The sequence below is a fragment of the Populus alba genome, chromosome 6, assembly GCF_005239225.2.
Source record: "Populus alba chromosome 6, ASM523922v2, whole genome shotgun sequence".
Classification (NCBI taxonomy): Eukaryota; Viridiplantae; Streptophyta; class Magnoliopsida; order Malpighiales; family Salicaceae; genus Populus; species Populus alba.
Window position 1 is genome coordinate 13,729,263 of NC_133289.1, and position 11,090 is coordinate 13,740,352.

At 33.3% G+C, this 11,090-nt stretch overlaps 2 protein-coding genes across 5 annotated transcripts; both read left to right on the forward strand.

Annotated features, from left to right (window-relative positions):
- Positions 1 to 2,409: 2,409 nt before the first annotated feature.
- Positions 2,410 to 6,275, forward strand: LOC118048037 (uncharacterized). Of its 3 annotated transcripts, none has more exons than XM_035057549.2 (3): positions 2,410 to 2,577; positions 4,779 to 5,927; positions 6,020 to 6,275. In XM_035057549.2, the coding sequence occupies exon 2, from the start codon at positions 4,857 to 4,859 to the stop codon at positions 5,871 to 5,873; it is 1,017 nt and encodes a 338-aa protein (XP_034913440.1). In that variant the 5' UTR covers positions 2,410 to 2,577; positions 4,779 to 4,856; the 3' UTR covers positions 5,874 to 5,927; positions 6,020 to 6,275. The 3 variants fall into 3 exon arrangements, with proteins under 3 accessions (XP_034913440.1, XP_034913436.1, XP_034913438.1); XM_035057545.2 differs by lacking the exon at positions 2,410 to 2,577 and adding an exon at positions 2,605 to 3,021; XM_035057547.2 differs by lacking the exon at positions 2,410 to 2,577 and adding an exon at positions 2,605 to 3,021 and having other exon boundaries at positions 6,028 to 6,275.
- A 2,330-nt stretch (positions 6,276 to 8,605) lies between these two features.
- LOC118048036 (deSI-like protein At4g17486) lies at positions 8,606 to 10,663 on the forward strand. 2 transcript variants are annotated; one of them, XM_035057544.2, is made up of 4 exons: positions 8,606 to 8,939; positions 9,465 to 9,752; positions 10,056 to 10,136; positions 10,263 to 10,663. In XM_035057544.2, exons 1-4 carry the CDS (start codon positions 8,792 to 8,794, stop codon positions 10,397 to 10,399), a joined length of 654 nt encoding a protein of 217 aa, XP_034913435.1. In that variant the 5' UTR covers positions 8,606 to 8,791; the 3' UTR covers positions 10,400 to 10,663. The 2 variants fall into 2 exon arrangements, with proteins under 2 accessions (XP_034913435.1, XP_034913434.1); XM_035057543.2 differs by having other exon boundaries at positions 8,611 to 8,939; positions 10,260 to 10,663.
- Positions 10,664 to 11,090: the final 427 nt, after the last annotated feature.

Here is an 11,090-nt window from a genome sequence, read left to right on the forward strand (position 1 = left end):
TTAGATGACACATCCATACTTAAGTCCTTTTCAATGTCAATTTCATCCTTTTGAGTAATTCCAACTTGTTCTGGCTTTTCTTTTAGTGCTTCAAGGCTTTAAGAATCACTATGTGATGGTAATTTAGGAGCTTTTTATTTTTTATTTTTTATTCACCAATAGTATATGAAACATTGACAAGTAAAGTAATATTTGCAGATGTGTTGTTGTTACCACTAACGTGATGTTGAAATTGTTTATTTTGAAGAGATAACACTTCCTCCATATTTATTTTCATGGCTATTTGAGAAGGTTTAATAGAAGGGAAATAATAACAATATATTTACTTATTAATTCAATATCAAATTTCTTCATAATCATCTTGTATAAACTCCAAAATTAATGATTGTCTCAAATCTTGTAAAGATGGAATTAAAGACATACCAATATGACTTCTAAAGTCTAGAAATTCAAACTATCACTCTCTAGCACTATAATAAAGTTTGTGTGCGACAAGTCCTACTTTTTTATAATAAAAAACTTTGTTGAAACAAAAGGTAAGTTTCCAACTTTGTCGACAAGTTAATAGATATTTTCTTCAAAAATTTCTCATCATAGAATGAAATCTCATCAAATTCATAAATAAGTTTGGGATTTGGTTGCCATGAGGTAAGTCTCCAAGCAATTTCCTCTCCAATTCATGGTCCCTGTTTGTGTTAACTAGCAATCGAGTTAGACTTGCTATGGCTTGCTTTAAACAATCCATTTTCTATTCTTGAGCTACCACAAAATGATCTAGTTTTTGCTCCAATGCCCATATGATGCCTTGAAGGGCCTTCACTCTTGCATCATGAAGTGAGTTACTATTATCTTTGTTTATTAAAGAGATTAACCTATTTTGATATCAATTAACATGGTGTATAATGTGGATAAAAGTTAGGATTCTCAAACCCTAAGGTTATAAACCTAAACTATAGAAAAAATTAGAGAAAAATATCTGGTATTTTATAAAACCTAAATAATAATCTGAATGTGAATAAAATAAAATAGACATCCTTATTTATACTAATTTTGGACCTGGAATCCTTTATAGAAAATGATTTTTAATTAAAACTAAAATTCTTTATAGAAAAGAATTTCTAATAAAATCGTATGCAACTAATAGAATCATCTAGCATCAAAATTCCTAAATACTAATTAAATTAAAAATCTTAATCTAAAAAAAAAAAAAAATCTAAATACAATAAAGTAAATAAACATAATCTCATAGAGTAACTTTCAAGTCTTATTTCTAAATTTATGATCTTCATGAAAATTTAACTTATTAAAAAATACAACCTTTAAATTTTTTCATTAAACTTTTAGCTTGATCTAACAATCGACTAACAAGTTACACTTGATTTATCTTATACTTTTATTAAACTTTTTAAAATTAAAAAATTTTAATCATTAATAAAATAATGCAATAAATAAATATTATTATGGCATGAATATTTGAGCGTGGCCAGGTATAACTTGTGACGAGGGTGATCGTGGTTGTGTTTTCAGCGTGGGACTTGAGCTCTGAATGAATCAATGGTGGACATCATGGTTGTTAAAATCGCGAGTCAACTCGTAAAATCGTCCGTTTTTACGAGTCAATATAGACTTTACGTGCTAAATCGTTTATAAAACTCGGAAATGAGCAAAATCGGATTTTAAACAGTTAAAATCGTTAAAATCGGGTGAAATCGCATAAAATCGCGATTTCACACCCGATTGAACGAGTTTGCCCGCAGAAGATAAAATTTCAGTGTTTCTGCCACGTGTCACCCGCCTATTGGATGGAACAGATCGAAGGCAATTAACTGATTAACAATTTGCTCATGTTTTCCCTCGACACGTACCCTACAAACGCCACTCACTTGCGTTACCTTCACCTTCTCTGACACAACACGCACATTCCAATCTCTCTTCACTTTCCTGTCCTCGAGAAAATCTAAAAGCCTCTCGCATTTGTAGGAATTGCTTTTTCTCTACCTTGAACACTGGAGTCTTCTTGTAGCTATATCTTACCACTGGATTGAACCAAAAGAAAACATCAATCTACTCGAATAATAACCCATGTTCTTACATTACAAAAACACACAGCACTTTTAGAAGTGACTCAGCTCTTTTTCTTGACTTAAAAATAAAAAATTATTTTAAATTATGTATTTATTTGAACCATGTATTTTAAGATATTTGAACTATGTATGAATTTTTATTTGAAGCATTATTTTTAAGGTGCTTGAACTATGTATTAATTTTTATTTGAAGCATGAATTTTTTTTTAATGTATTTTAAAATTCCTGACGATTTTTTTACGATTTTACGATCCGTTTTTACGATCCGATTTTGTGAATGGCTTTCCGTGCCGTGTTAAAATCGCGATTTTAACAACCTTGGTGGACATGACGCTTCAAGTGGGCTTTTAGTCTTCAGTACTTTTTCCAGAGTGTAGACTTGTCTTTCAACAGCTTCAAGACAACCCTGCGGCCAGTCAAAGTTTGCCAACCTCTCACAGATTTGTCCAACGCTGGCCTTAAAGGCCAGATTCCAAATGAGATCTCAAAGCTGGTTAGTCTTGATTGGTCTGCTCTTTTCTTCCCTAGAGTTCTTGATGCTTCCCTTGCAAAGCCACATAATTCTTCAAATAATAAATGTTATAGTTTAGTTTAGGAAGTCTTTTTAACAGCTGAAGGAGGTATTTTTAGAGAGCGGGGGAATTTAGGGTTTCTAGAATGAGGTATTTTTAGATTTGTTTCTATTTATTTATTTATTATAAATTCAAATTCAAATCCAAACATAATAATTAATTTAAAACAATAATAATGGGAAACCGAGGTCTACCACGTCAGCAATCGGACACCATATATACTCTCTCATTTGTCGTCTGTCCTGAACCGAAAAAAAGTAGCCCTAAAAAAAGAAGAAAAAAGGGCAGCCTCTTTCAAAATCAATCTCTTTTTGGTAACGATCGACGATCTTTTAAAGAGGAATCGAATTCTCAAAGAAGTTGTGGTAATAGCTCTTTCTTTTCTTGTTTGCCTGATTGCTCCGATTTAACTCTCTACTTTTCATATCTTAATTCTTGTAGTTCTGAAACTTTATTAGTCATTTCGATTGTTACATCTTTTCAAGTTTTGATTTCTCCATGTTTGTGAGGTGTGTTTGAGGTTAGAATTGTGAAATAGAAGAAACCATTTTAATAAAAAAAAAGGGGTTTGATTTCCTTAGGAGCTTTGGGTGGAATGAAATGTAAAGAAACTTGTTTAGATTGAATTGGAAGTAGAAAGTTCACATCCTGCTCTTGCTATTTTGAATGGCACATCTCTCTCTGTTATTGGGACTTGTATATGATGACTTCATCTGAGCTTTTATTTTGGAAGTCACATGGGGTTTGAATTTTGAAGCGGAATTTGTCTCTGAAGTTGCAAAACACAAGTGGGTTTTCTCTGTGATTTTTTTGTTGTTGAACTGTCAAATTATCCCAAGTTTTGTGACTTTTGAGGAAGGTCAAAAGATAGTAACTGAGGCAGTGCGCAGGTTTGCGGTATCCTTTGTGGCCCTGGTAAAGCTGAAGGGTATAAGGACTCCTGCAACTTTCAACTAGATGAGTTCAGGGATCTGTAAAGATGGGTTGTGTACTGCTCCTCTCATTCGATTCCTGTACTAAGACTCCATAAAGCCATTATGAGATGTGGTTTGAATGGTGTTAAAATCAGAGAGCAATATGGAATGTGAACGTACCAACTTGGGGAAATCATGGTGCAAAATTGATAACATAAAGATGATGGCTGTAGCTCTAAAACATTATGGCACTGCCATGGTGTTGGATGCGGTTAACATGTATCTGCAACTCATTCTTTCTCTTCTTCAATCTTATGCTGCTGCTGATAGTTGTATGATTGGAGAATTGCTCTTTCTGGTAGCTGCCCATCTTTCAGGGACTGGACTTTATAAACTCATTACAAGTGATTGTTCATAAGAATAATATCGATGTAGAAAGCAGTACGGGTTTGGTAGGGTATACAATTAACGTGAAGTGCCAGTGCAAATCCATATGGAATTGATGCCTTGAAGCCTTTTGGCTGTACCCAAACTCACCACCACAACACTAACAAATAAATAGAACATGGTTATGCTCTATGCTGGTTTAATCATTTCGAGTTTGCAGTTGTATGAATATCCAATGGGATCCATCAATGTAATGATACAATGTTTTTTTATTTTTTATTTTATGTTGTGGGGCATATTTGTGACAACAAGCATAGCTGATGTCTATGAACATAGGCTATCCGCAAGCAGGCCTGTTTATTATTCTTAATTTGCTACAATTGTCTCTGTTTATGGATAAAGTCTGTCAGAAAGTCTGAAAATCTCATAAATGGGAACATAAAGGATGTTTCTGTTTTGTCATAGAGAATTGTTAATGGTGGACCTTTTTTTCTCTCATAAAGTTTATCTTAAACTTGTGTAATTTTCTCCATGAAGACTGCTGTAACTCGGAACCTTTTCTTGTCTGTGTATGAATTTGCAAGTTTGCTTAGAAACCTTTTTTTTTTTTTTTTTCCTGTTTGCTGTAGTTTCTTTATCTGTTCTCTGCCCCCCCCCCCCTCCTTGTTTGGGGTTTGTGTTCATTTATTTACACAGGTTGCATTAAACTCTCAAAAGTCTATTAGGATTCTATTTCTGTTATTATTATTCATTCGTAGAAATGCTAGGCTTTATTTCACTTATTGGGTTGCCTTATAAATGATCTTTATGTGCTTTCTTAGAACGTTGTTCATTTTGCTGCTGTGGTGTGAGGAGCTCTGGATACTTTAGTCTTGTCTTGATATTTTTGAAGTATCAACATGCCAAAGGATAGAAGAGATCGTTCCATATCTTTTGATAGGTGCGGGGCATCTCCTTATACATGCAACTCCAGTTGTTCAAGGCATTCATCACCTAAACTCCCTTCAGAAACTGGGGAGAATCTGAAGGAATGGGAAGAAGCCAGGTGCCCTGTATGTATGGAACATCCACACAATGCTGTTCTCCTTATTTGTTCTTCACATGAGAAGGGTTGCCGTCCATACATGTGTGATACAAGCTACCGTCATTCTAATTGTCTTGATCAGTTTTGCAAGTCATTTACAGAAACAACTTCAACAACTCCACAATCACAAGAAAGTAGTCTCGCAACCATGAGTTCTTCTGAAGTTGTCAGCTCAGCATCAACAGTTACAGTTCCACCAGAAGATCGATTTGAGGAAGGATCCTCACCCACCGAAACCATTTCTTGTGAGAACAAGGCGCAGCCAAAGCTAGTGTGCCCCCTCTGTCGGGGGCAGGTAAAAGACTGGCTTGTCATGGAACCCGCACGAAGTTTCATGAATGCAAAATCAAGGAGCTGTGCCTGCGAGACTTGCAATTTTACAGGCACGTATTCAGATCTAAGGAAACATGCTAGGCTTGAACACCCACTTGTTCGTCCATCAGAGGCTGATCCAGAGCGGCAACGTGTTTGGAGGAGGCTGGAGCGTCAGAGGGACTTTGGAGACATGCTTAGCACACTCCAATCTTCATTTGGAGAAGAGAGGGGTGACAGCATTTTGCCTATAGATGATGGTGGTTGGCTCACTGTATTCTTTCTTATAAGAGTTTTTAGACCTGGATCTAGTCCAAGGAGTAGTAGCTGGTCTGGTGCCTCAAGAGTGGGAGCACAGCTTCGTTTGAGAAGGCGAGCCACCCGGCATTGGGGGGAGAATCATGACGGTGAAACTGGATCTTCTTCCAGAGAAGATGACAATGATTCTTCAGACGGTGGGTCAGGCCCTCGGAGGCGCAGGGAGCGCAACCGCCAAAGAACAACACCAGACCAGTTGTGATTGTGGAACTCTGTGATTTATTTTATTTTATTGTTTCCAGAAGGTGCTACCACTGTAAGTTTTGCTTTCGGACAGTTTTGTTGAATGATTTTTATGTCCATTCCATGGAAAATATATATTATAATTCACAATCTAAACTTTTGCAGTGTTGCAGGTGGAATAGAATGAACCGAGGTTCTTTGGCAAGCACTAGATGAAGTTCCACGAAGTATCAGATGGTTTCTCATAGAAGTTGCTTGATTGTTTATTGTTTATCCTCAAGAGTGAGCAAATTGTAACTTTATGAAAAGATACTATTAATTAAATAATTTATATCGTTGGCTTTTGTTGTTGGGTGGGTTCTGTTCACTCTTTCAACTACAAGGAAGTTGGAAATAAATTTGCTGGTTGTTGCCTTTGGAAGGCTGTTGTTTCTCTCAACTGTTTTACAGCAGTTCAGCTGTAATGTTTTTGTCGGAAGAGAATTGGTAAAATGTTGATTATTTGACATTGGTTAGGTGAAAGAAGGATTGTCGGGTAGCGATTTGTCACTGTTTTGGATGGAATAGAGACGATGAATATAAAAAGAAGAAGATAGAGACATGTATAAAGGAGGCAAGTTTCTAATATTTATTATTTATTATTTTTAAAATATTCTTATAAAAAGTTGAATTCCACAATTGTTGGATAAGACATTTAAGATAAAGGGGTTATTATTATAATATTAAAATTCAATTTAAAAATTGATTCGTTGAATTCCACAATTGTTGGATAAGACATTTAAGATAAAGGGGTTATTATTATAATATTAAAATTCAATTTAAAAATTGATTCTGAACAAAACTCGGGTTATTGGTTGAGTTTAGTTAATTTAAATTATTATAAGAATAAAAATAATAATTATTATAAAATGCATGTAATTGTTTATATTTTTTTAACACTCAACTAAATATTTTTATAAAACACTAGCATATTAATTAGATGAAAACAATTTCTAGAAAACACCATCCATGCATGCATGTAAACATCCAAAACTTATACCATTAACATTTCCAATTACTATTATTCAAGGTGGTGGGCAAGAAAACCATGGAAAACAAAGCTCACGTGAAACTAAGTTCCCTGGTGATTAATGAAGCTAGAAAAAGAAGGAACATAGCATGTATAAAGAATATTCTATTCTTGCCACCTCAATCTATTTATTTTTTATTTTAAAAGTATTTTTGAAAAATATTATTTTTTTATTGTTTTTTGCTTTAAATTATTATTTTTTATATTTTTAGATCATTTTGATGTGTTGATATCAAAAATAATTTTTTAAAAATAACAAACATTATTTCAATATATTTTAAATAAAAAATTATTTTGAAAAAAAATTATTAACACACTTCCAAATACCTTATTAAATAGAATGTGTTGAGTTTTGGTTTATATTATGCCGGGTTATAATTATATTTGAGTTTGGTTACTATATATATGTGACACTTCATCCTTCATAAACTCATGGATAAATTCAAGTTAATCTATAATAGTGGCTATTTTTTAATTAACAACTATACATGTATGAGCTACAAACATTTTTAAAAATTATGATATTTAATGAAAACTATATAATATGGTTGTTCTAAAAGTGTTATTCCCATTTGAATGTTTATATAAATTAAAAAAGTGCAATTAATTGTTGTATATTTTGTTTGCAAATAACTTTTCATTTGAATATCTATACACATACAAAAAAAAGAAAGAAAAAGAGATTTGATTGAAAGAATTAAAATGAGTTATAATTAGGAGTATTACTGTAAAATTGAGTAATTAATAATTAGGATTTTTAGGGCTTGGGTTTTTTTATATGAGTTTCATAACTACTTTGTGTTTGTGTGTATCGGAAAGTGGTTTTTAAGAAACTACTTTCCAAACTTTCCTGTATTTATTTGTTATTAGAAAAATTGATCAATGGAAAACACTTTCCGGTCAACAAAAAACACTTTCCAGTTAAAGAAAAATATGGCTTGGTTTTCAAGAAAGTATTTTCCTTTTATTTTGAACGGAAAACGCTTCCCGTAAATTGTGAAAAGTTTAGAAATGTCATTGGTCCTCAAACTTTTGATTGCTATATATATTTTGTTTTAAATATTTATTTTGTAATTTCATCCCTTAGAATTTAATTTTTATATTAATTTTGGTCATCATTTTTATAATTGTTATTTGATTTTTCCTTATTATTTTTTAATTAAAGTTTTTTATCTATCAAATTTAGTCTTCATTATTTTGATTGTTACTTATTTTATTTGAAATAATTTATGAAATGTTAATTATTATCATTTTAATTTCTTCATCTTCCAATTTTTTATTTTTTAGATTTGATCTCTATTATTTTAATTATTATTTATTTTATTTGAGATAATTTATGAAATTATATTTTTTTTAATTTTATTCTCATTCAACTTTTTAATTTGTAAGATTTGTTTCTTGTTATTTTAATAAATTTAAGAAAAATAAAATATTAATAAGTTATTTTTCATCTTATTTTTTATGATATAACCAAATACTGGAAAGTGTTTTCCAATTTTATTTTTATTATATTATCAAATATTAAAAATTATTTTCTTAAAATTTATTGTTTTAAAAAAATTATTTTTCAACAAACAAACTATTAGTTTTAAAAGGTTTATCTCCTATTCTCCTTCTATATGTTTCAAATCTGTATATCCTCGTATTAGCTATTTTTTTTTTTAACACACAATAAAAAAACATAAACTCGTGTGTTAATTTTTTATATTGCCCATCAGTATTACATCATCGTCATCCTTAAATAGAAAAAAAGATTAGAATTTTTATTGTTTGTTATCTCAAAAGTTATTGCTTTCTGGCAGGAGATGGATCTGTGACTGTGAGAGACTCCAGTGGGCATTTCTAAAGTTGATTGATCTGGGTTGAAAATGGGGGCGGCAGATGATATTTCGAGTTTGAGCTCTGATTTTCTGAATAACAGTGACACGCAGGTGGTATTGAACATATACGATCTCATACCTCTAAACCAGTACACCTATTGGTTCGGTTTTGGGATTTTTCATTCAGGCATTGAAGGTCTTTCTCTCCCTTGTATTTTAATTTGGCGATTCTTTCTTGATTTGATGATTTCGAATACTGAAGTTCTACTGTGTTAGGGTTTACGTCGTCCTAAATGCTAATAATTTCACCAATATAATTTGTACGTGCTTTGATTTGCATTTTCTTTATCCAAATTCAATGTCACTGCCTATATTATTTTTAAATTTTTTTTTTTTATGGCCTGCCTGCCTGAAATATGTAATTTTCACTGCTTATACCTTATAGTACATCCCGTATTGCTTCAGTTTTGTTATGGTTATTGTTTAAGAGCCGTAGAGGGTTCTGATTTGTTGAGTGGTTTTTTTTTTTTTTTTTTTTTGACAATGATATTTTAGAACCATAGCTTGTCAAAATCTGTTGTGTTTTTGGAAGTGTGAATAGCTATTTCCTCATGTCATCATGCATTTTATAAGACGTGAACTCGACATTAGAATCTTAGTGTCCATGGTCATTCCCGTAAATCTAATGAACTTCTTTGACTTTGTCTACATGTACGAACAGTCCATGGTAAGGAATATGGATTCGGAGCCCATGATTTCCCTGCCAGTGGAGTTTTTGAAGTGGAACCAAGGAGCTGCCCTGGTTTTATTTACAGATGTTCCATCCCTTTAGGCCGGATAAATATGCCTCCCTTTGAATTCCGGACATTTATAGAGAGTGCTGCTTCCGAGTATCATGGAGATACCTATCACCTCATCTCCAAAAATTGCAACCATTTTACAGATGACATGTCGTGGAGATTGACAGGCAAGTGCATACCAGGATGGGTCAATCGGCTTGCTCGGCTAGGTACAAAGCATTCTTCCATTTAGTTAAGCTTTTTTAATTCTTTTCCTTTCTTTGAATTGATAACTTGTCCTGAATTTCCACCGTGACCGGCAGAGAGCCAGCTGCGGTGGACTTAGATGCTGTACTCAGCTCATTGTTTGCTTTTAAGTTCAGTTGGTCAAGCATCATTAAGGGGTGTTTGCGCAAAAGATATTCCAAAATAAGTTGTTTGGCTTTGCTGGAATCTCACCTGTTAGAGTTTTACTTACAAATGAAACATCATTTGTGAGAGAAAACTGATGTTGCTATTCATCAAAACTTCAGGTACTCTCTGTAGTTGTCTGCTTCCCGAGAGCCTTCAAGTAACTACTGTTAAACAGCTACCTGAATACCATGAGTGCTTAGGTGAGTAATCTATTACAACCTTTTCTTCATATACTATAATCTGACATCTAGTCAATTATAAACTTGATTGTCTTGTTTGTGTTCTTGGCGTTGGTGTTTCAATTCTTGGGTAATAATCTTCAGAAGAAGGTGGAAGTGAATCTCTGGCAACCAGCACCCCCTGCGAGTCAACAGAAATTGATGATAGTGATGAAGCGAAACTCTTGCTATCACCAACTGCTGTAAGTGGGGATGTGACTTTTGTTAAGGAGGCTCACAAGTGAAGCTGTCTTCTTGATGAAAAGATAAAAATGCCTGAGAAAGTAGGTTTGTGTGCCCCTTGGAATTTTGTTAAAAGATGTCTAAGAATTGCTGCTTGGAATTTGCTTAAAAGACATGCTATCGCCTCTCAAATCTTAGTCTTTGAAGGCTGAAAATGGCGAGGTACTGTTTGATAGTGTGCAAGTGTAGGTTGTTCATCTAATTGCTGTAACCCCATTAAATGCTTTATTTATTTCAACCTTTGTTTCCCCGTTTTTGATTTGCCATTTGATTGTTTGATTTTCTGAAACTGAAAGTAGTGGTTTCCAGGGGCTGTTGTTTTCAAAGTCGAAATGAAGTTGGCGATGCGTACAGTATATATAGTAACAACAAACAGTGTACGGTGTAAACATGATAGCTTATTAGCTTTGGCATGTAAAAGGTAGCCATGAGATTTGACTGCAAATCGTACTGGATTAGCCTTTGAATTAAATGAGAGCGCATTTGTCACGATGGGAGAATTGATCAAAATTTGAATGGATGGGGGACTTGATTAAAAAAAAAAGCAGTGCATGGAGGACCTTTTCCCTTTAATTAAATATTCTCAACCTTTCTCAATCGTGCTGGACCGTACGAGCATTTATTTGTCCTCCCCAGACCACGGGAAATAGGGAGGGAATGAAAAATCACAAGTAAAGAAAAGGATTTGAAGGT

What these genes read in the sequence shown, in the direction of transcription:
- LOC118048037 (XM_035057549.2), top strand. Translation starts at nt 4,857, where the DNA reads ATGCCAAAGGATAGAAGAGATCGTTCCATATCTTTTGATAGGTGCGGG.
- LOC118048036 (XM_035057543.2), top strand. Translation starts at nt 8,792, where the DNA reads ATGGGGGCGGCAGATGATATTTCGAGTTTGAGCTCTGATTTTCTGAAT. An exon ending in TTTTCATTCAGGCATTGAAG is followed by an intron (nt 8,940 to 9,464) that starts GTCTTTCTCTCC and finishes ATGTACGAACAG; the next exon opens with TCCATGGTAAGGAATATGGA. An exon ending in CAATCGGCTTGCTCGGCTAG is followed by an intron (nt 9,753 to 10,055) that starts GTACAAAGCATT and finishes TCAAAACTTCAG; the next exon opens with GTACTCTCTGTAGTTGTCTG.